The sequence below is a fragment of the Capra hircus genome, chromosome 25 (assembly GCF_001704415.2).
Source record: "Capra hircus breed San Clemente chromosome 25, ASM170441v1, whole genome shotgun sequence".
Lineage (NCBI taxonomy): Eukaryota > Metazoa > Chordata > Mammalia > Artiodactyla > Bovidae > Capra > Capra hircus.
Window position 1 is genome coordinate 9,442,600 of NC_030832.1, and position 25,448 is coordinate 9,468,047.

Genomic DNA, 25,448 nt, shown 5'->3' on the forward strand with positions numbered 1-25,448 from the left:
TCTGGAGGCTTCCAGAAACCTGGGCAGAACCTTGAAAAGGCACTAACTTTCTCCTGTGACAGTCTCTCTGCTGCATTTATCTGGTACCCCAAACTATGTGTGTCTAAGTATATCATATTTGGGATAACACTTTCTAATATGTAATTTATATTTTAATCCAATGTCTTGGAATAAGAATAATGAGTGGAGGACTCTTTCTCTGGGGAAATTCAGGGCAGTTTGTTGTGTGGGTGGGGGATGGCAATGGAATCCAGGGAGTCTGCAGAACTCAGCAGGGGCTTTCAGCTTGTCTTCAGGCATCTGTGAGGCTCTAGCCCTAGACCCACCCTACAGAAGACGGCATATATTGGCAACTGGCACCAGCGTGGTTCCACCGTTGTCAACACCGTTTCAGAATGTCAGTGTGTTGAAGACACTCCAACAGTCAACTCACTATCTTTCCTGGTCATCACCCCATTTGGTACACAACAAGGAACCGAAATTAACATCAGGCACAGGGAGTGTTTAAGGGAGCGTGGGCAAATCAGAGGGTGCCTAGTGAGAGAAATCTGGCAGCGCTGATCACCTGGTAAGGCGAGAATTTTCTGCTGGTCCCTTACTTGCTTCTTTTGCATGTTTGCTTAGTCTTGGCGGGCTCCTGACCAGGTGTAGGGAGACTGGCCAGAGATGAGGCTGCCTGCTCCTGAATTGGGCACCTGAAGACATCGCTGGGCAGGCTGAGGGCACCAGGAGGGGCTGCCAGAGTCCGGAAGTTGCTGCCTCCCTGTGTTTCCCACACCATGCGTTGCCTGGCTCCACGCCCTGCCAGGTCCTACCTGCCAGAGCCCCAAGGTAAAAAGGCGGGTGGGGGATGTTGGGGCTGAGAACACCTCTTAATTTAGGGTGACATCCAGCCATCCCAAGTAAACGGAGACACTGCTCTGAACTAGGAGGGTGAGGATGGCGGGAAGGAGTCTTTGGCCTGCTGGGGCTTTTGGAAGAAGTGAGGTGGTTTGCCATGTCCTTCCACTGAGGGACCTGCAGTTTCACTCAGGTGTCTGGAATGTAAAAGGACTTGATCAGCCTGAAGGGTACTAGAGGGCTGACTTCCAGGGGGCGTGTCATTAGCTCTCAGTGTTGATGGCCAGGCTCTGCCAACTGCAAGGTCCTCTCTCTGCCAGGTAAACACTGAGGGGTGCCCTTGAAGGGTGGAACCCCTGCCAGACCCACCCCATCCCCAGGAAGCAGGGACACCAAAGCCAGAGTCAGCCCATTAGTCTAGACGTTGAGCCTGGTGGGCAGTAGCCAGGCACCTGGCCCGATGCTACCCTCTCCCCCATTTCCAACTGGCTCTTTGTGGAATAAGTGGGGGACAGGGGACAGATGGTGAGAGACAACAAAGAACAGACATCTGGTATCAGCTCTGAAAGCAGCGTGCAGCTTTGAACCCCAGCTGCGCTGCCTGGCTGGGTGTCAAGTGACACAGGGTCCCCAGCCTATACTGAGTCTGGGCTGTTTTCTGGGCTGTTAAATAGGATTGGGGGAAACTTTCATTCCAAGACCAAGGTGAGCAATCCAAGGTTCTAGCATAGCACCAGGTTTATTTTAATATCTGAAGATCCACACAGGACCCAATATTATTGGTGTTACCTTTGTTGTGTGGTTGAGAGTATGAGGCATCTTTGGTCAGACGCTGCTGAAATAAATGCTCAGCTTCCTCTGAACCTGCAGACTGATGTTTGCTGGCTCTGATGGTAGCAGCGGGAGCTCGGGCAGGGAGAGTTTTCTAAGGACAGAGAGAGGTCAGAAGTCACCTTGAAGCCCCCCCCCCCTCAATTTCAGATAATCCAAGCCTGGGAAGGGAAGTGACCTCTCCAAGGCCTCAGGGTGGATGGAGCGGGGGTGCAGGACCTGTGGAAGAAGAAGGGGGGGAAGAAAGCTGTCAGGAGGTGTGTGGTGGTGGTGGGGTGGGGAATCAAGGTGCCAGGGCTGAATTTACCTGAGGGATTTTCTCCGCCTCCCAGGGCAGCCGGCTTCTCCAGAGCGAGTGGCTGGGCTAGCAAGTCCCTGTGCCCTGCAGGGATGGCTTGTCAGTTTCTAGGTGGGGCTGAAGTGGAGAGAAAGGGAAGGCCAGCTTCCTCCTAATCAGGGCCTGTGTTTCAAATGCCTAAGGGCAGGCTACCTCCCGGCAAGAGAGCACTGGCTATTTTTAGGGGCTGATTGGAGCTCCGGTGGGTGGCAGACTAGGGGCTTCTGAGAAAGCACGTGGTGGGTGCAGCACGGGGCGGCTTGGGAGTCTGCTTTCTCCCCAGCTTGGGTGGCTCACGCCCCGTGGGGCGGAGAGAAAGTGAAAGAGAAAAAAGGCAGCCACAGGGGGGCGGGGGCCCCCCCCGAAGGGGTGGAAGGAGGTGGCCCGGCGACTGCCATTCCCCGCCCTCATTCAACCCCAGAGCTGGCAGGAGGGAGAAGCAGAAGGCAGCGCTCACAGGAGTCCCGGGAAACAGCGGCAGGTAACCCAAGGCCCCTTTGCTGCCCCCGAGGTGGGGCTGGGAATAGAGTTCAGAGACTGGTAGCCACTTGCCCGTGGTCACACAGCAAGGCTGGAAGCCGGGGGACTGTAAACGTGCAGAGTGCACACCCAGAAAACCCCTCGTCTCCAGCATCCCTGGAAGGATTCCACGCAGGAAATGGGAGTGGAGACCCCGGAGCTGGGCTGCTTTGCCCAGCTTACCGGAGCCCAGGAGCTGCGGCGGGAGAGCCGGAGGGAAGGGCAGAGTCTACAGAGACACGGGGACCGGAAGAGGCGCGCAGAGCAGGCTAGCGGCGCGGCCAGACGCTGGGTAGCCACACGGGCTGAGCGTATTGGAATCTGAAGATGCTCGCGGGGGCGCGCGGAGGCTTCCCTTCCACCCCGAGACCTAGGACCCGGGCTGCGTTTGTCTAAGCCTCAGTTTCCCTCTTGAGTCATGTTCCCACTCTGACTCTGTAATCTGGGTACCCGGTCCTATTAGTGGGGTCCCCAGTGCTGAGGGGGGGGCGGCGGGGGTCTATGAGGAGACCTTTAACCAGCGGTTTGGAGGGATCCTCACTTCTCTTTTAGCATCTTCAGGGGCAGGGGCATTCCCGGACTGTGCTTGACCGTTGGCATCTCTATGGCAAGTTGGGGTCCTAAGCCATGTCTTCTAGGGCGAGAAACTAAGGGAAACTAATCCCCCAAGAGAGGGATTGGGGCGGGGCTCCCACCACGCCTAGCTCTGTCTGGGACCCTTAATACCTGGGGTTTTCCCTTGAGTCCGGCAGCCTCTCTCTCCACCCTAGGTGACACATGGGAGGCGATTGAAGTGCCCCACCTCCAGTTGCAGCCAGGTGTTCCTAAATTTGGCAAAAAGTCTTGCACTGATATGCCTCCCCACTCTCCCCCTCCCCGCTCCTCCCAAAGAAATGCCATTCCCAGCCAGTCAGAAGGCTAAAGAAATTAGTGCTTCTTGCTTGAGGGCCGGTGGAGATGAAGGAAGAGAAGATGAGACCCCAGAAAACCACTTTCTAAATCCCAGTCTGCCTTAGGCAAGGACGTGGTCTCCAAGGTTCCAGAATATGGAGGGAAGGGTCCTCAAAGACAACTGAGCCAGGGGCTCCGAGGCTTCCCACACGTGGGAATCAACCGCTGGAGGAGGGCGGAGCTGGTGAGCCGGGGAAGAGGTTTAGAGGGCGGGTTCCCAGACCACGCCCCCAGATCCCATTGGCTGGAGCTGCCCTCGGGCTGCCAATAGCAGGTGAACCGGCTATGGGTGTGTGTGTGGGTGTGTGTGGGTGTTTGTGGGTGTGTGTGTGTGTCTCCTATCTCAGTGGGTGTGTGTGTGGGGGTGTGTGTGGGGTGTGTGTGTGTGTGGGGGGGTGTGTCTCCTATCTCAGGGGTCCAGGGGTCATATGGTGTGTATGTGGGGTGTGTGTGTGTGTGTGTGTGTGGTGTGTGTGTGTGTGTCTCCTGTTTCAGGGGTCCAGAGGTCACACGTATGTTGAAAGGCACTGATGTGGTCCAACCGCTGTGCCTTCTCCATGTTACAAACCTCTAGGGACTTCCCAAGGAGTTTTGTCAAAGACCCCGTGGCCAAGTTGTTAGCAGATTCAGAATCTGAATCCAGGTCCTCCGATACCTGGGCCAAGGCGTGAGCCTCCACAAATGCAGGGCGGGGCCTGGATAGTCAGAGGGAGGCTTGTTGATACAGCAAAGTCTGATGGCAGGGACCTGGCATCTAGTACCTTGAGAAGAGTAGAATCAGAAAGTTAGCACAGGGGCCCTGCTCCAAGGCCAGGGGTCAGTCTTGGGTGATCGGGTGGCCTGAGGAAGAGGGTGAAGCTCACAGACTTGGATTTCAGACTTGGCATCAGTCCCCCTGGGTAAGTGACTTCCTCTTCCAAGAAGTATCTACAAGATGGATAAGATATGAGTGCTTTCCTGATGATTTCCTGCCTTGCACAAGAGCACTTTGAATACACATGTGCCCGGAGTAACCCTCATAGATTCTAGCAGGATTGTATAGAGAGATCTGAGCGGTCATCATGAGCTCACGCCCCCTTGCTTTGACACATATGTGATCCATTGTTGTTTACTTACTAAGTCATGTCTGACTCTTTTGCGACCCCATGGACTGTAGCCCACCAGGCTCCTCTGTCCATGGGATTTCCCAGTCAAGAATACTGGAGTGGGTTGCCATTTCCTTCTCCAGAGGATCTTCCCAGCTTAGGGATCAAACCTGTGTCTCCTGTATTGGCAGGCAGATTCTTTACCGCTGAACCACCAGGGAATCCGCAGGTGATCCGTGGTCCAAAGACAATTCTCAAGAGAGATCTTGATTGACACTGGTTCTCAAAGGAAAGACATCGGAGCTTTTCTGTTTCTCTTTTAATCCTACTTTTTTGTGAGTAGGCACGTTGCTGTGCTGTGCTTAGTTGCTCAGTCGTGTCCGATTCTTTGTGACCCCATGGACTATAGCCTGACAGGCTCCTCTGTCCATGGGGATTCTCCAGGCAAGAATACTGCAGTGGGTTGCCATGTCCTCCTCCAGGGGATCTTCCCAACCCAGGGATCGAACCCAGGTCTCCTGCATTGCAGGTAGATTCTTTACCGTCTGAGCCACCAGGGAAGCCTGAGTAGGCATGTTAGCAGCAGTCTAATACTAATGTAACAAAGTGGAAGGGCAGTTGACATTAATTTGATAGCGTTTTGTTTTCAACAGCAAGTGAGATAGTGGTTTTGCTTTTTGTTTTTCATGCAAGATAACGATAGAAAGTTTTCTTCTTTTTTAAACATAAAATTTACCAAGAAAATCGTTCTGAAGTGTACAGTTCAGTGGCATAAAGTGCGTTCTTAATGTTGTGCCCCATCACCACCATCCATCTCCCAATCTTTTTCATGGGCCAAACTGAAACTCTGTCCCCGTTAAGCTCTAACTCCCCATTCTCCCCTTGCCCCCAGCCCCTGGTAACCACCCTTCTATGTTTTTTAAAATAAATATTTATTTGTCTGTGTCAAGTCTTAGTTGTGGCATGCAGGGGATGCAGAACATGGAGTCTCCAATTGTGGCATACAGGCTCCAAAGCACTCGAACTCCATAGCTGATGCCCACGGGATTCGTTTCTTTGTATGTCATATCCTAGTTCCTCAACCAGGGATTGAACCCGTACCCCTTGCCTTGCAAGGTGGATTCTTAACCACTGGACTGCTAGGCAAGTCCCCACCATTCTACTTTTTGTTTCTATGAATTCAACTACTCCAGGTGCCTCATATAAGTGGAATTATATTAATACAATATTTGTTCTTTTATGTCCGGCTTTTTTCACTTAGCATAACGTCCTGAAGTTTCAACCCTGCTGTAGCATGTGTCAGAACCTCATTCCTTGTTCTGGCTGCATACTGTTCCAGTGTGTGGCCATTTGCCTTACCCATTCATCTGTCAATGGACACTTGAGTTGTTCCCATCTTTTGCCTTTTGTGAATAGTGGCTGCTGCAAACTTTCGCATGCACCTATCCATTTGCATTGCTACTTTCAATTCCAGAAACTTTCCTTTTAAAATAAATGTTTGGGATTTTTTTTTATGTTGATTTAAGGAAAATGCTTAGGTAAATTATACAACAGGTGGTATGCAGATATGACCAAAAAACTGGAAAGGAGGCAGGTGAATGCTTGAAGTTTGGGAGACTTTGGGCTAGTAGAAAGACCTAGTAACTCTTGTAACAATCTAGGCTGGGAGGAGGGTGGGGTACTAGGTCAAGGGGCTGTGCTGAGGGAATTTGGAAGGAAATATGTAGGAATTGGGGACCAATCTGATTCCAGGGTTTCCAGCTGGAAAGAAGTAGAAAGGTTATAGAAATGCAGAGTTTGGAAGTTCCCCATGGAGGAAGGAAAAGCCGCAGAGCCATGTGGACTGAAAGGCAAGTGTAAACTGGGCAAGTGTAAACTCGGGCTGCCTTGGAAATAAAGCCTGTCTTAGGTTTCAGCCACCGCAAGGCAAGGGTGTGTGTCTTGGGAGAAGGGGAGCCCAAGGGTGGTGCTCTTTAAAAATACAGATTTCTAGACCCCACCCCAGATTCTGTGGATCAGATGTGGGCTGCTGTGTGTCTAGCACCCGCTTCAGGCGATTTCGATTCACAGCCCAGCTTGCTAGCTGTCGTCAGAGACTGGCAGCCAGGGTTGGTGAGTAATGTATTTCTCTTGGAGTCTCCAATACGCAGCAAAGCATCTGCTGCTGGCTTAGATGCCATGTTGGGCTTCCCAGGTGGCACTAGTGGTAAAGAACCCACCGGCCAATGCAGGAGATGTAAGAGGCGCGGGTTTGATCTCTGGGTCGGGAAGATTCCCTGGAGGAGGGCATAGCAACCCACTCCAGTATCCTTGCCTGGAGAATCCCATGGACAGAGGAGACTGGCAGGACTACAGTCCACAGGGTTTCAAAGAGTCGGACACGACTGACCTGTAGGTCAATTTGGGGGTTAGGACTGGAGTTGGGAGCCTGGCGTTGCTCACTGCAGCCACGGGGCTATTCGTTCCCCTCCCCACCCCAGCACCCGGCTCAGATTTTCTTCCAGGAACAACTTGTTGGACTCCTTTTCGGGTCACTGACTGCAGCTGGGAAGGTTGGGGCATGCAGAGGAAAGGCCACGCTGAGGTGGGGGAGGCTGGTGTTCTGGACAAGCATGGAGTCCCCCTCCTCCACTGGCTGTAGCTCTCAAGCTTTCTCCTCCTTCCCCCTTTCTCTCCCCCTGCCCCGGGCCTCTTGACCCCAGTAACAGTGCCATATACAGGCGCACACATCAGCAGAGCTTGTCTTGTTCGAGTTCCAAGATTTTCCAAGTTGTGATGAAGTGGATGTCCCCCAGGGTGTCCAGAAAAGATAGGTGGCTTGCTCAAGGGTTCAGAGGTAGTCTCTGTGGAGTCTTTTGGGAGATTTCCAAGCCCTACATGGGGAAAAGCAGAACCAAGTTGTCTCATGGGGGTGAGACAGGAGTTCGATCCCTGGGTGGGGAAGATCCCATGGAGGAGGGCATGGCAACCTACTCCAGCATTCTTGCCTGGAGAATCCCATGGACAGAGGAGCCTGGTGGGCTATAGTCCATGGGGTCGCAAAGAGTCGGACCTGACCAAGTCGACTGAGCATGCACACACATTCTAGCGCGACATTCTTATTTACTAGACGAAGCCACTGGGGACCGGAGAGGGAAAGGGGCTTGCCTAGGGTCACAGAGTCTGTCAGACGCAGAGCAGGGCCCAGATCTCAGTCATGACTCCCTGTGTGGATCCTGTCTCTCTAGGCTGTGGTCAACACGGCAGTCTCCATGGCTGCACCAGCTTACTTCCTCTGCGCTCCCTCCAACTGCTGAGAAGTGCTGTGGCCAGGAGCGGAGCCAATCTTGCTTCCACTTCCAGCATTCCTGCTCCGAGACCCCTGTATCCTGGCACAGGCTGGTCTTGGCGCAGAGAGGCTAGGGTTGGGGGTGGGGCTTCAGCCTCTGGAGCCACCAAGATCCTTGAGGAGGGTGAGGTGGGTCCAGTGGAGAATAGCTCTTTAGCTCTTGGTGCTCTGGGTTCTCCAGACAGCTTATTTCCTAATCCTTTTCCAGCCGGAGCTGGCACCAGAGCTAAGGGAACACACCCAACACCCAGACACCACAACCCCCAGGCTTCCTGCTCCTTCCTTTATGGAACTGGCCAGTTTGGGCATTCAGGGCCAGTCCCCTCCAAGCCTTTCTATTGGAAGACACCCTCCTGTGCATCCTGCCCCTATGGGGCAGGACAGAATCCAGTCCTGCCTCTCCCAGTCACCCATCCATCCCAAGCCATCATCTTTCCAGCATATCAGAGAGAGAAGAGACCTTAGAAGGCCTCCAAGCCAACTCAAATGCCTGAGGGGTCATCACTGTGCCAAATAGGACCCAGCAGAATGCAATGGGAAGTACTGGGGACTTTGGCAACAATTAATTGTGTACTCTCTATGGAGACACTGCGATGGTGATTAAGACACACATATACATACACACGTCCCTGGTGGCTTAGTGGTAAAGAATTTGCCTGCCAAACAGGAGACACGGGTTCCACCCCTGGTCCGGAAAGATTCCTGGAGCAAGAAATGGCTACCTACTCCAGTATTCTTGCCTGGAGAATCCCATGGACAGAGGTGCTTGGTGGGTTACAGTCTACAGGGTCACAAAGAGTTGGACACAACTTAGTGACTGAACAATAACAGCAACAATACACATAGACACACAAATTGTCTTAGGAAACAAAACACCTAGGTCTATAGGCCTAACTCATCCTTCATTTAAAAAAAAAAAAAACTGTATTTATTTGGCTGCTCCGGGTCTTGGTTACAGCATGTGGGATCTTCAACCTTTGTTTCAGCATGCAGGCTCTTTTAGATGCAGCTTGTGGGATCCAGTTCCCTGACCAGGGATCGAACCCAGGCCCCCCGGCATTGGCAGCATGGAGTCTTAGCCACTGGACCACCAGGAAAATCCCTCACCCTTCATTTTGAATCCATACTCCAAGCCAAGCCCCTTTGGCATAGAGAAGCCTGCAGTTTCAGTCAGGCACAAAATCCAACCAATTACAGTATTTCCAGACCTCTCCTTGTCTGGCCTGTTGGCTGCTATCACATGCTCACACAATGTGCGTGCACACACACGTGCACACACACACACACACACACACGCACACCTTCCAATCTCCCTGCCTGGAGGAGAAGTGACAAGAACCCTCAGCTGCCTTCCAGCCCCACTGTCCCTCAGCACAGCCACCACGTACCTTAGTTTCTGCTCTGTCTCTTGTGACCCTGTCAAGCCCCTCCGGGAAGTGAAAGTCTTGACACCAGCAGTTTCTGGAAGTCTTCTCTGTCTCATTTTCCTGGTCGCCCATGCTGGACCAGCATCGGGGGCCAGAGGGCTGCGGCTTCCTCCTCTACCGACGATGCCCACTTTTCCCTGTTCACCTCCAAGTCCTTCACTTTCTCATCTCCTCTCCCAGGACTGGGGGCTCCTGGGCCCATCCACCCATCCCTGGCAGTCTACAGGGTGGCAAGAGTGCAGTTTTCTTCCTTTATTTGAACATCTGTGGGTGTCAGGCCCTGTTTGGTGAGCCACAGACATACCTCACCCCAGGTAGCTTCCGTCATCTTCGGTTTTGTTTTGTTTCTCTTAAACTTCAGGAGCCTTTTCCAATCTTGAGTTAACTACACATCTCACTTTGCAGTACAGTCTGATCTTTAGTCCACTTGAGGCATCTGTCTTATTTAACTTCCCTATTCCCCGTTACTCTTTCCTCTTTCTGGACACCCACTCTAATGCACTCGAGGTGTATCCTTTTGTTGGAGTGTGTTCTAAAATACGTGTTGCTCTTGTTTTTCTGCACCTGTATGTCACTCTGTACATCTAGAAGAACTACTCTGCTTCGTGTGTTTCCACTCTGTACTGTGTTATTAAGATCCGCCTCCATGTGCCTTTGGACTGTGGCTTCTGATCACAGCATCATCCCCTGCAGACTACAGCAGCTACTTGGTACCATCCTTCCTCTAGCAACGGATACCCAGGTGGCCTCCAACTCCTGGTCACCGCAAACCGTACTGGCGGTGGGCAACTTCCGATGGGTGTCCTCATGGAGTTGTGCGGGTGTTTCTTTGGTATATATCCAAGAACTGAATCGCTGCATTGTAGGAGCTCTGCACCCTTAGGTATTTTAGGGGGTGCCAGGTTGCTCTGCAGGTGGCTCTGCAAACATCCAATCCCACCAACCCCTTGGCATTGTTCAGTTTTCTAGTTTTGTCACTTGTACGGTGGCAAGTGACACCTTGCTGCTTCCATATTGGAGTTTACATCTTAGTAGTACTTCTTGGATATGTCACTTTGGGCAAGTCATAGCTGCCTAATGAGGGCTTCCCCAGGGCTCATTGGTAAAGAATCTCCCTGCAGTGCAGGAACCACAGAAGACGTGGGTTCGGTCCCTGGGTCGGGAGGATCCCGTGGAGGAGGGCATGGCAACCCACTCCAGTATTCTTGCCTGGAGACTTCCATGGACAGAGGAGCCTGGTGGGGCTACATCCACAGGGTCGCAGAGTCAGACACGACTGGACAACAGAGCACACACGCACACATGCATAGCAGTCTAATGAGGTCGACTCCGTGCGACCTAAGATCAATAGATTCCACAACTCAGAGAGGCTGAGTAACTTATCTGAGGTCACTCAGTTAGCGTGGAACTGGAGTTTGAACCCAGAGCTTGCACCCTTAGCCACTGTACCATTATCCTCACATTTTGTCTCTTTTCTAAAATATCATCCAGGCCTACACTGCAAGCTTCTTGGCAGGGGTTGTGTTTTAAACCTCTCTAAGGCCCTCAGAGAACTGAGCCCAGTGACTTTCTTGTAGGAGATGCTCAGTAAATCATTGTTTTACAGATTTGGAAGGGAAAAAAAGTGCAAGGTGTCTTGCTGAATTTATCTGGGGGCCTATAGGGAGCAGGAGGAAAAGAGGAACTTGTTTGATCCGCTGAGATGCTGACTGGGAGCTGCTTGTGGTAGATAAGTAACCCTGGGCTTCTGGCTTCCTGCCACAAAGTGGCATCCGGAAGAAACTTATCATGAAGTTGGGGGGCAGAGTGGTGTTAGGGGGGTTTGAGGGAAAGGCAGGGAGGAAAGCTGGTAAGCAATAAGGAATCTAGAACCGCTAAATGCCTCGTCTGAGTGGGCTTCCACACCCAGCTGGCAAAACTAAGGCTCAGATGGGTAGAGAAAGGAATTCAAGATCAAAGGCAGAATTGGAACTCAAACCTGTGTCTCTAGACACATAGTTCGGAGATTTTCCACTTCTTCCTTGGGAGGAGCTCACAGTCAACAAATAGGGAAGTATTTTTTCTCATGCTGTTTCAGCACAGTCCAGAGCAGTGCTGAAAACTTTGGAGTACCAAAGAAGTCCTCTCCTGCCTCTCAATGTCTCCTCACATCCTCAAGGATATAACCCCCTCTCTGGGAAGAAAGCAACTGATAAGTGAGCCTAACCTCATTGTCACCATCTGTGTAATGGGTACAATAACACCAATCTCCCAGAGCTGGTGTGACACTTGATACAAGATAATAAACAGAGCACATCTAGCACCACCCCAAGATAAAAAAGGACTCTCCCCAAGGCAGAGCACAGAAGAACTATAAAAACTGAATATCAGCATCTGCGCTAGAACATTCTGGTAATGCTTGATTTCCCTCCGGGGGAGAGGGAAATGAAGCTTTATTTCAAAAACCATTTGTGTGTGTACGTTCTTTCAAAACCTGTGGTGTCATGTGAAGTGGAGATGGAAACAAACCCCCAAAGGGATTTTGGTGGCAAAAGGATTAGGAGCTTTTTCTCAAATTGGATGTAGATGGTGGTGGCCCAAGGGGAAGGGTGGGTCCAAAGATGACCTTCTAAAAATACTGCCCTTTTACCAAAAGACACAGATCACTCCTCAGCTGCACCCCCAACAGCTTCTCAAAAGGAGAAATCGTCTTACCACCCACGCTTCAGTGCACCGCCAGGCAAAGGCACCTCCCCAGTGTGGCCAGGGGTGGGTTTTGCCAAGAGCCTGGAAGAAGCTGAGACTTGGAGCCAGGCAGCTGCTTCAGGTCCCAGTTCATTGCTCTTCTCTTTGAGCCTGTTTCTTCATCTGAGAGATGGGGAGACATATGACTACTGTGTGAGTTCAGCTAAATAGGATAATACCTATAAACATGTCATTCGATGCCCAGCACTCAGAGGCACCAATGAATTCTAGCTGAGAGGGGTTGCCGTGTCTTGGAGCGTGGGGGATAGGTGAGCTAGATGGAAGGTTCCTGCACTCACAGGGTCCCTCGCCTGGAGGTTCTGGCCTGTGCTGGGGGATCTGTAGGGGACTCTCTCCCTTGAAGTGGGCTGGTTAGGGCCCTCTGCCTCCAGGCCCCTCTGGAATTGCACAGGGAGGATAGAGCCCAGTTAGGAGCCCCTGAAATTCTTCCTAAGCATATAGAGACACAAGAAACATGGTTGTGGGAACACCAGCAGGTCCCAGGCCAAGTCGATTTCAGCATGAGTGGGAGGCAGTATGGCACTGTGGGGAGCTCTAAAGTGAAAGCCTGGAGTCTCAGGCTCCCAGTAGATTGGGCTTCCTTTTACCATGGCCTTTGGTGTGCCTGGTGTACCATGCAGAACCCTTCCTGGCCTTTTGATGGTCCCACAAAGTAAGTATTATTATCCCAGTCTAGTGATGGGAAAGCTGATACTCAGAAAGGTCAAGTCACTTGCCTAAGGTCTCCCAGCCAGGATTCAAAGTCAGATTCTCCAACTAGATGACCTTAGACAGGCCATTTTAGTGAAGGGTTTGAGGAACCTCCTTGGTCAAGTGGGCATAATACTCCAGCTGCCTCCTCCCTAGGGCTCTTGGTGAATTCAGATTGGGGGCAGACGTCTGTGGTGAGCTGCAAATCCTTGTCTATTCAAGAGGAAACGTGTATGATGTGGGCTTTGTCTCGGAGATGCAGGGAGGTGCTGACATGTATGTCTGGGATGTCTGAGAGCAGACATTCCAGGTGGCACTGCTGATTCTAGGGCTTACTTGCTCCTGTGGAGGCTGTGGGATCCCCTCATGCAAAAGAACAGGAATCTTGGCTTCACAATGTCATAAGGTAGGTATGGAAGAGAAAAGCTCTCCTTATAAATCTTGTAGAGGTTCAGTTCAGTTCAGTTGCTCAGTCGTGCCCGACTCTTTGCGACCCCATGGACTGCAGCATGCCAGGCCTCCCTGTCCATCACCAACTCCCAGAGTTTACTCAAACTCATGTCCATTGAGGTGGTGATGCCATCCAACCATCTCATCCTCTGTCGTCCCCTTCTCCTGCCTTCAATCTTTCCCAGCATCAGGGTCTTTTCCAAGGAGTCTGTTCTTCAAATCAGGTGGCCAAAGGATTGGAGCTTCAGCGTCAGCATCTGTCCTTCCAATGAATATTCAAGACTGATTTCCTTTAGGATGGACTGGTTGGATCTCCTTGCAGTCCAAGGGACTCTCAAGAGTCTTCTCCAACACCACAGTTCTAAAGCATCAATTCTTCGGTGCTCAGCTTTCTTTATAGTCCAACCTCACATCCATACATGACTACTGGAAAAATCATAGCTTTGACTAGATGGACCTTTGTTGGCAAAGTAATGTCTCTGCTTTGTAATATGCTGTCTAGGTTGGTCATAACTTTTCTTCCAAGGAGCTGGCATCTTTTAATTTCATGGCTGCAGTCACCATCTGCAGTGATTCTTGCAGAGGTTAGAGGCGAATTAACAGTAATCATAGCCATCATCCATATTGTGCTCTCTGTGTGTGGCTATGCTTTCATTCCTTAAGCACTTACTGAGTGACAGTCACCTTCCTAAGGGCTCTACATGAATTAATTCACCTAATCCTTATGGACTACCACTTTACAGACAAGGAAACTGAGGGAATTCCTTGGTGGTCTGATGGTTAGGACTCCATGCTCCCACTGCAGGAGGCCTGGATTTTATCCCTGGTCAGGGAACTAAGGGGCTTCCCAGGTGGCTCAGTGGTAAAGAATACCCCTGCCAATGCAGGAGATTCTAGTTCAATCCCTGGATCAGGAAGATCCCCTGGAGGAGAAAATGGCACCCCGCTCCAGTGTTCTTACCCGAAAAAGCCCATGGAAAGAGGAGCTTGGTGGGCTACAATCCATGGATCGCAGAGTTGGACACAACTGAGCAACTGAGCACACACATGTGGGAAACAAACATACCACAAGCTGTGAGCGTGGCCTAAAAATAAAGAAGAGGAAACCGAGGCTCCAAGAGATCTAAAACATGAACTTTCCAGGGTATGGTGAGTTGGTAGATAAGAATGATTTGAGAATCGGGCAGTTTGATTCCGAAGCTCAAAGGATTTGCCTTCTTTCTCTGCAGTCAGGGTATTTCCCTGGTACTGGGCCACATTTGTTGTCCAGTGTTTGCAGCTGAGCCTGTCAATAAGCTAGGCTTCTTCAGGCTCCCTCCCCTCCACATTTGCCTCCTTTGTCCATCTGTGATAGGACCTGATCCCTATTCCTGAGCCTAGATAAATGGGGGTGCTTAGTTGACCAGATACATTTTGATTGGCAGGGAAGAGTGTGGACTGGGAGTCTTATGCTAGGTGTGGGCCCCACCACCAGCAGATTCGAGGGCCTTGTGCAAGGCACAGCCCATCTCAGGGTTTCATCTTCTCCTCTGTAGGATGAAGGAGATTGAGCCTGAAGGTCCCTGGCAGTCCTTGTGGGAGAACTCAGAATTGCTGGGGTTAGTCTGGCTCTGTTCTTACCAGATCTCACTGTCTGGAGAAAGAGGCAGATGGCTAGCTATAACGTAGGCTGTCAATAAAGACTGCAGATTGAAAATGGGGGCAGGGCAGCAGGCAAGATTTGGGGCAGAGAGCTCTTCTCTCACCATCCTGGAGAGCACAGTAGATTGCTTGGTTGGCTCCCAGGACTTGTTGGGAGAAGTGAAGACTATCCCCCCACCTCCCAGCCTTGGCCCTGCTCCGAGAAAAGAGAGCTGGTGGCCCCATCTTTCAGTTCCACTTCCTCTAGTCATGGTTGGCTGGGTCATTAACGCAAGCCTGCTATGTCTGGGTTCCTGCCACCCCCACCCAACCCATTATAAACAGTCAACCCTGGCCAGGGCGTCTCGCTGGACTGGAAAGTTCATTCTCTGTGATATCCGGTTCTGTGTTGAGACTCTTCAGAGCTAATGAGAGCTGTTGATGAGTGAAAGGAAAAAGAGCACCTGGGTGCTGGTGGCGAGCCGCATATGTGTGTTTTCTCACGATCCTCCCGTTTCAATTACATTTTTCTCTGGCCCAGGCTGGGCATTGGAAGCCTACCTTGGACCTTCTGGCCATTGCTCTTCTCACCTCCTCCAGGAAGCTTCTTTTGATTCTTTCCAGCATGTGTCTGCATCCCAAGTATAGAGGGTTGAATGTTGGACCTCCCCCTCCACCTCAAAGATATGTCAACATAAAACCCCTAGAGCATTGAGTCCTACTTTATTTGGAATAAAAAAGGTCTTTGTGGATGATGTAATTAAGTTAAAGATCTTGAACTGATGTCCTGGTGTATCTGAGTGAGTGAGTGAAATTCACCGTCATGTCTGACTCTTTGCAACTCCATAGACTGTAGCCCACCAGGCTCTCCTCTGTCCATGGGGTTCTCCAGGCAAGAATACTAGGGTGGGTTGCCATTCCCTTCTCCAAAAGGTACTCTTTAATATATTCATGGAATTCTCCAGGCCAGAATACTGGAGTGGGTAGCCTTTCTCTTCTTCAGGGGATCTTCCCAACCCAGGGATTGAACCCAGGTCTCCTGCATTGTAGGTGGATTCTTTACTAACTGAGCTATCAGGGAAGCCTGGTTTGTCTGGGTAGGCTCTAAATCAGTGTCCATTTAAGACAAATGCAGATTAGGGGATGATGTGAGCACTTAGGCGTAGAATGGAGTGATGTGGCCTCAAAATCACAAGTCAAGGAATGCCATCAATCCCTAAAGCTAGAAGAAGCAAGGAAGGGTGTCCCCCTAGAGCCTCCAGAAGAACTAAGGCTGCCGACACCTTGATTTAGACTTCTGGCCTCCAGAACTGTGAGGGGATAAGACTGATTGCCTTAAGCTACACTGGCCCTGTGGCACACTGTTGCAGCAGCATTGGGAAATGCGCAGATCGTGGAATTATAGACTACCAAAACCGGGGGGATGGCAGGGCCACTGGAGCTGACGGAGCTTCACACTGGCTCCAGCCAGCAAGAGCTGTCCGTCAGGGGTCTTCTGAGCCCCTGCGAGCCTCAGGTTACTCCCCTGCAAAGGGAAGACCATAAAACCTGCCTCGCAGAGCCAGTGTTTTGTTTCATTTTAACAGCTTTGTGCTGTGCTCAGTCACTCAGTCCTGTCCGACTCTTGTGACCCCGTAGACTGTAGCCCACCAGGCTCCTCTGTCCATAGAGTTTTCCAGGCAAGAATACTGGAGTGGGCTGCCATTTCCTCCTCCAGATGATCTTCCCAGCCCAGGGATCGAACCCGTGTCTCCTGCATCGGCAGTCGGATTCTTCACCACTGTGCCACCTGGGAAGCCCCCGCACGACTCTTGCTCTTAACAGCTTTATTGGGATATAATTCAAATTTCAGACAATTCACCCATTTAAAGTATACAATGGCCACTTTGGTATGATATATAACCATCCCCCGTGAACTTTAGAATGTTTCATCATTCCCCCGGAAAAGCCTCATAACCGCTAGCAGCTGTTCCCCGTTTCCCTCCCCTTAAGTCTCTGTCTCCTCCAAGTGTAGCCAACTATGAATTTGCCTTCTATCTCCAAAGATTTGTCTCTTCTGTACATTTTGTATAAACGGAATCATGCAAAATGTGCCTTCGTGTCTGACTCCCTTCACTTATCTTGATGTTTTCAAATTTCATCCATGTTGAAGTATGTATCCATACTTTATTGCTTATTATGTTTGAATACTATTCCATTGGAAAAGAGCCTGATGCTGGGAAAGATTGAGGGCCAGAGGAGAAGGGGGTGACAGAGGATGAGGTGGTTGGGTGGCCTCACTGATTTGATGTACATGGGTTTGAGCAAATGCTGGGAGATGGTGAAGGACAGGGAAGCCTGGCGTGCTGCAGTCCCTGGGGTTGCAAGGACTCAGACATGACTAAGCAACTGAACAACAACAACAGTTATTGCATTGTATGGATATTCTGCATTTTATTTATCCATTTATTCATTGATAGTCATTTGAATTTCTCCATGTTTTGGCTATTATGAAACATGCTTCTATGTACATTTGTATACAAGTTTTTGTGTGGACTAAGCCAGGGCTGTTTTGAAGATTAAATGAAGTAGAACCTAAGGTATTTGATATGTCCTCCAACAATTACTAATGAAAGATATTAGAGAAAATGTGTCTCAACACCTTCAATTTAGATATTAGGAAACTGAAACACAGAGAGGAGCACAGACTTACTTGAGGTCACCCAAGGCAGGAAAGTCTAACACCTAAATACAGGTCTATGAGTCAGACTGCCCAGAACTAACCTCTGGTTGGGCTTTGGTTACCTTACATAGGTCACTTCGCCTCTCTGAGCCTCAGTTTACTCATGTCTAAAATGAAGTTAGTAATAGTACCTACCTCATATGGTTGTTGATGTGAGAATTAAATTGCTACACTGTGTCTGGCACATAGTAGGTATTCTGTGCATCTTAGCTGTTATCATTCATGGTAGTGCTAACAGCAGAACTTAGGTCCCCTAGCTCCCAGGTATGAGATGTCCTGAATCGACACTTCTTTGGTTCCCTTTTCTGTATCACGGGCATCTTCCCACTGTGACAAAGATTCTTAGAGGAAAGATGTAGGGCTTCTCCTCCTCAATGTCCTGAACACACGTGAAACTGTTAGTCACTCAGTTGTGTCTGACTCTTTGTGACCCCATGGACTGTAGTCCGCTAGGCTCCTCTGTCCATGAAATTCTCCTGGCAAGAATACTGGAGTGGGTAGCCATTCCCTTCTCTAGGGGATCTTCCCTATCCAGGGATCGACCCCATGTCTCCTGCATTGCAGGCATATTCTTTGCCCTGAGCACATAAGTAGTGCTGAATGAGAAACCTCTGTTCACTTTCTTTGGCTCCCGCCAACCCTCGCCTTGAACGAGAGAGCCAGCTGGGAACTGTGGTAGGTGTTAATTCTCTGCATCTTTCCAACACCCCATGAGCTGACTGCTGTGTCTCCCTTCCAGGCAGTGGACAGTGCCCTACCATGGAGCTGGGACCTCTAGAAGGCAGTTACTTAGAACTTCTCAACAGCAGTGCTGACCCTTTGCAGCTCTACCACCTCTACGACCGGATGGATCTGACAGCAGAAGAAGAGATAGATCTCTGCTCAGGTGGGCTGCCCTCCCTCGGGCCCCTTTCAAGGCCCTCCGCACCCCTCAGCCCGCAGTGGAGATACCACCCAGGGGAAGTGCTGGCCGCGGAGCTCCGCTCAGCACCACGGACAGCTCCAACTGCGGGCCGGGCTCGCTCCTGGTGGGGACCCTCCCAGCCCGCCCTGCCTCTCCCTCCTTCCCCAGCAGCCTCCTTCCCGGATCTTTCCAGCTTCATTCAAGTGTCTTTTTCTCCCAGAGCCTGACACAGACACCATCAACTGCGAACAGTTCAGCAGGCTGTTGTGTGACATGGAAGGGGATGAAGAGACCAGGGAGGCTTATGCCAATATTGGTGAGAAAGCATTCTTAGCCCAGAAAAAGGACAATTCAGGGGAAAGATTCTTTTTTTTCCTCTCTTGTTAATGTCTCCCCAGGAGCCAACGGGCCCTCCGTCAGAAATCAGAGCAAGAAGGATGGGAAGAGAGGGTTAGAAGGACAGCGAATTGGGAAAAGGGGGGATGAACACCAGGCAAATAAATTTAACTTCCCATCTTCTGCCACCGTTTCTATACCTTTTTCCATTTGCTGCTTTTCCTTCCTTCCTTCCCACAAAGCCCATATCATACCCTCCCTCTCTTTCTCCCCAACTCCTAAGCTAAATTAGTCCAGTATTTGTAATAGATTCCTGGGTAGTGGAGGCAGAGTGAGAAAGGGTGGTTAGGAAACTCTTGAGACAGGCATCTGCAGTGAAAGTTTTGACTCCAGGTAATAGGGAGCCATGAAAGGCTTCTGAGTGAGTGATGATAGTGATGATGGTGTTGATGGTAGGGTCTGGTGGTGCCCAACACTTATGCTTACTCTTTGCACGTTCCTGTTCCAAACGCTGTACACACAGAAACTTATTCAGGTCTCATAGTCATCCCACAAGGCAGGTGTGATTATTATTCCCATTTGCATTTGTAGCCTGCTAATCACGGTGTGTGTTATCACATTGAATCTTTCCAGAAACAGAGGAAGTAGCTACTGTCAGTATCTTCATTTAACAGATGAGGATATCGAGATTTAGAGAGATTAAAGCATCTACTCAAGGCTGCATTAGCGATAGTGACAGGCAGGTCTGAAATTCTAGCTTAGGTCTTTCTTATTTCAAAGTCCTTATTTTTAACCACAAGAACAATAGTATCTGGAGTGAGTAGGTTTGCTAAGGCTTAAGATCAGAGACTGTTTGCAGCTTTAAAAAGACCTACAGCTTTTAGACAAGGGCAGAACTCTTTGGGGAAGGGTGTTTCTTTTCTTTTTCTTTTTTTTCTGGTGGAGTGAGGTAAAGGATCCCTCCTTCCCAGGTTTGCCACTATCTCATGCACAGGCTCTGCTGCATTAGGAAAACAATGCCTCCTCTTCTTTTCAGGATGCAGCCCCTATTAGGAAGTAACAAATTCTTTGTGACAACCTAGAGCAGTGGGATGGGGTGTGAGGTGGGAGAGAGAGGCTTTTTGTATACCTGTGGTTGACTCATGTTGAAGTATGGCAGAAAAGCAATTCTCCTTCAATGAAAAATAAATACATTTTTAAAACAACAAAAAAGTCAAAATAAGGAGAAAAAAAAAAAGGGAGAGTAACAACTTGGCTATCAAAGTTCAGGCTGGATACCTGCGCCCATTTGCCCTCTCAGCTGGGCACATTTGCACAGTGAACAACCTGTACAGATGTCCTTAGTGGTCTTTTTTCCTGGTATCCCAAGAATCGCATCAGTTAAGAGGTCTGGCATGAACATGGCTAGTCTCTCCCCACACATAGTTAACTCAGCATCATGCCTGCATGTGTGTGTGCATGCTCACCTGCTAAGTCATATCTGGCTCTTTGCGACCCCATGCACTGTACGTAGCTCACCAGGCTCCTCTGTCCATGGGATGTCTCAGGCAGAAAACGGAGAGGAGCAGAAACTGCGTGTGACTCAAAAATTATAGAATTGAGAGCCTACCGTCTTCCTTTCCTACCTGGGAATTTCCTTGGAAGAAGCAGAAATGCTTAGGCCTGAAAGTATTCACATTCCCTCAGAGCTGGAGACAGTAATGAATGATTTGGGCTTTTTTCCAAATCAGGATTCACTTCCCCCTTAGGGGCATCTATACAGGAAGTGAGAGCAAGTGGAGGAGGCAGCTTCCTCCTCAAATCTGTGTTCCTGGGCCTTCAGTCTTCTGAGACATCTCGAAGTATTACAGTGGCTTCCATGTGTATAAAATGGGAATAATAATCTTGCCTGCCTTGTGGGATGACTGTGAGAATTGAATAAGTTTCTGTGTGAAACGTATTTAGAGCAGGATTGCAATAAGCATTCAGTAAGTGTTAGGTTCCACCCGACCACTACCATCAACACCACCATCATTATCATATTCACTATCACATCACCACCATCACGCTCTCACTTAGAAGCCTTTTATGGCTCCCTATTGCCTGTAAAGTGAAAGTATTAGTTGCTCAGTCATATCCAACTCTTTGCGACCTCATGGCCTGTAGCCTGCCAGGCTCCTCAGTCTATAGAATTCTCCAGGCAAGAATACTAGAGTGGGTTGCCATTCCCTTCTCCAAGGGATCTTCTCAACCCAGGGATCGAACCCAGGTCTCCCACATTGTAGGCAGATTCTTTACTATCTGAGCCACCAGGGAAGCCCAATTGCCTGTAAAATGAAGTCCGAACTTTCCCCAACACGAAACTTTTACTGACGACATCTATTTCACGAGTTTCCTAGCCACCTTTCCTCACTCTGTCCCCACTATCCAGGAAGCCCTCCACTTTCATCTCTTAGACTCTGCCCCCATCTTTCAAGGTCTGGCTTCTGGATCCGTGCCTCTGGGAAGACCTCCTTGATTACCCCAACCCAAAATACACCCTCTTACTATGATAGCTATCTTTCCCTTGGCCATAAGACATGCTCCACTTCATGTAATTAACCAGAAAGGGATGGCTACTCACTCCAGGATTCTTGCCTGGAGAATTCCATGAACAGAGGAGCCCAGCAGGCTATAGCACTTGGGGTTGCAAAGAACCACATATGACTTAACCACTAACACTTTCACTTTATTGAGTGTTTGCTGTGTCCTGGCTACTGTGTTGATTGCTTTAAATGCAGAGCGTCCAATCCTCACCATCCATCCCTGGGTTGTAGGTACTATTTATTCTCATTACACAGATGAGGAAATAGGGGCCCAGAGGGGTTAAGTAGACCCAAGATTGTACAGCTAGTGGGGTGAGGGCAGTAGAGCTGGCATTTAAACTCAAACCCCAGACAACTCTGGGCTTCCCTGGCGGCTCAGCTGGTAAAGAATCTGCCTGCAATGTGGCAGACCTGGGTTTGATCCCTGGGTTGGGAAGATCCCCTGGAGAAGGGAAAGGCTAGCCACTCCAATATTCTGTCCTGGAGAATTCTGTGGACTGTACAGTCCATGGGGTCCCAAAGAGTCAGACATGACTGAGTGACTTTCACTTCACTTTCAAGACAACTCTGCTATGCTGCGATGTACTACTTTATAGCAATAGAAAAGTTTGCATGGATATATATTAGATTAATTAATTAATATTAATTATATTGACAGCCCACGAAGGTTCAGTGTTCCTTCACTCATTTGACCATTCGTTCAGCACACATTTATTGAACCCCAGTGTGCGCCAAGTCTGAAGGGTCACAGTTCCCTGACAGTCCAAGGCCAGGCGTACAATAAGGACTTGGTGAGAAGTAATTGATTGATGGTGCTTTTTCTCGTCTGGGCAGCGGAATTGGACCAGTACGTCTTCCAGGACACTCAGCTGGAGGGCCTGAGCAAAGACATTTTCAGTAAGTTGACCAGTTCTTGTTTTCTTTTTAACTTTTTATTTTATATTAGTTTCCCTGCTTGCTCAGCCAATAAAGAATCTGCCTGCAATGCAGGAGACCTAGGTTTGATCCCTGGGTTGGGAAGATACCCTGGAGAAGGGAATGGCTACCCACTCCAGTATTCTTGCCTAGAGAATTCCATGGAGAGAGGAGCCTGGTGGGCTGCAGTCCATGGGGTTGCAAAGAATTGGATGCGACTGAGCGACTTTCACTTTCACTTTTTATATTAGAGTACAGCTGATTAACGATGTTGTGATAGTTTCAGGTGGACAGTGAAGGGACTCAGCCAAATATCCATTCTCCCCCAAAGTCCCCTCCCATCCAAGCTGCCATATAACATTGAGCAAAGTTCTGTGTGCTATAGAATAGGTTCTTGTTGGTTATCCATTTTAAATATAGCAGTATGTACATGTGATCTCAAACTCCCTAACTGTCCCTTGGCGGGGGTGGGGGCAGTTCTTGGCTCAGCCTGCATTTCCTTCCTTGTTCCTGGGGGAGCACTGAAATACCCGAGGACCACCCCTCAATGAGTGATCACATTCCCTCCCAACGGAGTGTCAGTGGGGCACCTTGGACGTCCACTGACTATGTGTTGGTGTCTTTGGTTTTTCCCCAAAGTTGAGCACATAGGATTGGAAGAAATGACCAGCGAGAGTGTGGAGGTGCTGGAGGAAGCAGGGCAGAAAACTCAGAAAAGACGTGAGTGAGCCACCACCCCATCCCTCCCCAACACCCTCCTCGTCATCCCCACCCCCTCGTCTGGCCCAGCCTTGCTTGATTGCTGGCCCTGCCTTGGCTCTAAACCCTGGGATGGCTCCCAGTTGCTTCCCTCGTTGAGTCCTGTCTGCTCGGCCTGGGCTTGGGAGTCCTCCCTCCTCTCCCCTCACCCCTGCTCCCTAGTGACACAGGGAGGAATTGCCCAGGATCAACTGGCCGCTCTCCTGCTGGGTCTCTGCCCCTGGCTATTCTGGGGTCCAAATGGACCTCTGGGCTCTGGCTTCTCTTTCATCCTTAGTTGTCACCCCCTGTGTAAGGACAAGCTCTTCAAGCACAGGTTTTTGCCAGCAAGATCTGGGTTTGAGTCCTGGATCTGTTATTTATAATAGATCCGTGTGATCTTGGGCGAGTACCTGCATCTCTCAGAGCCTCTTGTCAGTCTCCCTGCCTCCTTAATTTGCCCTTACCTGGCAGGCAACATGGACTTTTAAATACAAATCAGATCATATTTGCTGCCCTGCTGACATTCTGGGTTTCCCCAGTGGGTCAGCGGTAAAGAATCCACCTACTGTGCCAGAGACTCCTTTGGTTGAATCCCTGGGTCGGGAAGATCCCCTGCAGGAGGAAATGGCAACCCACTCCAGTAATACTTGCTTGGAGAAGCCCATGGACTGAGAAGCCTGGCAGGCTACAGTCCATGGGTTTGCCAAGGGTCGAGCATGACTGAAGTGACTGACACACACACACTGACCCTCCAGTGGCTACAAAATACAGGCCTGTATGACCTGGTGCTTCCCAGCTCTCCAAACTTGCTGTGAGTCTCTAGGTTCCAGTCACTCTGCCTTCTTTCCATTCCTGTAACCCATGTATGCTTTCCAGCCCCAGGGCCTTTGCACTTGCTGTTCTCTCTCTCTGAGATATCCACCCCCACCCCCAACTTCTTCCCATTATGGGCCTGGGAGTCTCTCGGGTCTTGGCCAACATGTCACCTCCTCCCGAAAGCCTTCCTTGACTACACTTTCCATATAACTTACCTCACCTATTTTCACCTTGTTTGTGTCTCTCTGTCTCCATAGCACTTGTCACAATCTGGATTTCTTTTATTTATTGCCTTTGCTTAGTTCCCCCACCATGAGGACCTTGTCCTTCTTACTTATCACTTATCACTTACTTATCATCCCCAGCACCTGGCATGTGGCTGGCATACAGGAGCACCTCGATAACTATCCATTGAATGATAATTTCCATAAAATAGGCATAACAGTTGATCACGTGCCTTACTGTGTGCCAGACTGTGTGTAAGCCCTGAACCTATTTATTGAATTTGAACAGGTAAACAGGTGCATGACATACAAATTCAAAATGTGCAAAGAATATTCAGTGGGAAAAAAAATCTCCCTCCCACCCTTTTCCCCCAGTCCCTTATTCTCCCTCTCTGAAGACAACCTGTGTTGCCAGTTCCCTTTTGGTCTTGTTAGAAATATTCTATGCAGGCACTTTTCTGTTGGTCCAGTGGTTAAGACTCCACATTGCCAACGCAGGGGTGTGGGTTCGATCCCTAGTCAGGCAACTCAGATCCCACAGGCCATATAGGGTGGCCCAAAGATTAAAAAAAAAAGAAGAAGAAATATTCTGTTTGCCTAAAAGTTACCTCTTAAAAAACGTTTTTTCATGCAAATGACCACCTCCACTCTTTCTTCATGAAATGTGTCTAGGCGGTTATTTCTGTAGCACTGTTGGAAAGCGCATGGTCCTGCCTTCAGGGAATTTCCCTTCCCTCCTTTCTTCTTTCTTTTCCTTCCTTGCTCCCTCCCAGCCTTTCTCTCTTCCTTTCTCTTTTTCTCTTCTTCCCTCCTTCCTTCCTTCTTCCTTTCTTTTCATTGCATAAACATTTCCCCTAATATTTTATTATGGAAAACTTTAACATACAGTAAAGGCGAAAGGGTTGTACTACAAGCAACCGTATACCCACCACTTACACCCTACCATCGGTGTTTGGCTACATCAGGTTTGACACGTCTCTAGCCATCCCTCTATTCATCCACCCATCCATCCATGTTACTTTTGGAGCATTTCAAGGTAAACTGCAGGCACCAGTACCACCCCATATATCCTTCAGCGTCCTCGTTATTTTTAGGGTATTTCACTGGGGGTTGAACTATAATTTGCTTCATCAGCCTCTTGCTAAAGGACACATAGGGGTGTTCCTCGTGTGTTACATGCTTAATACTCACTCACTGATTTCCAGTGCACTCCTGCAAAGTGGGAATCACTGCACCCATTTTAGAGATGAGAGGTCAAAGGCTCAGAGATGCTAAGAGGCAGATATACACAGCTAGGAAGGCTCCAAAGGCAGGTTGTTTTTTCTTTTAATCATTATTATTGTTATTTTTTAAACTCAAACTCCTCTTAGGAATTCCCTGGCACTTGAGTGGTTAAGACTCAA

At 49.6% G+C, this 25,448-nt stretch overlaps 1 protein-coding gene across 4 annotated transcripts in view; it reads left to right on the plus strand.

Moving 5' to 3' along the window:
* CIITA (class II major histocompatibility complex transactivator) overlaps positions 1-25,448 on the plus strand; it is a 55,142-nt gene that overhangs the window by 10,544 nt on the left and 19,150 nt on the right. For 2 of the 4 annotated variants that reach the window (XM_018040957.1, XM_018040959.1), the window contains exons 2-5: positions 18,285-18,431; positions 18,670-18,765; positions 22,184-22,246; positions 22,904-22,984. In XM_018040957.1, the coding sequence (XP_017896446.1) occupies positions 18,285-18,431; positions 18,670-18,765; positions 22,184-22,246; positions 22,904-22,984 (387 nt within the window). Of the gene's footprint in view, positions 1-637; positions 832-2,424; positions 2,490-18,284; positions 18,432-18,669; positions 18,766-22,183; positions 22,247-22,903; positions 22,985-25,448 lie in introns of those variants that run through there. The other 2 variants (XM_018040960.1, XM_018040961.1) reach the window with 2 other exon arrangements.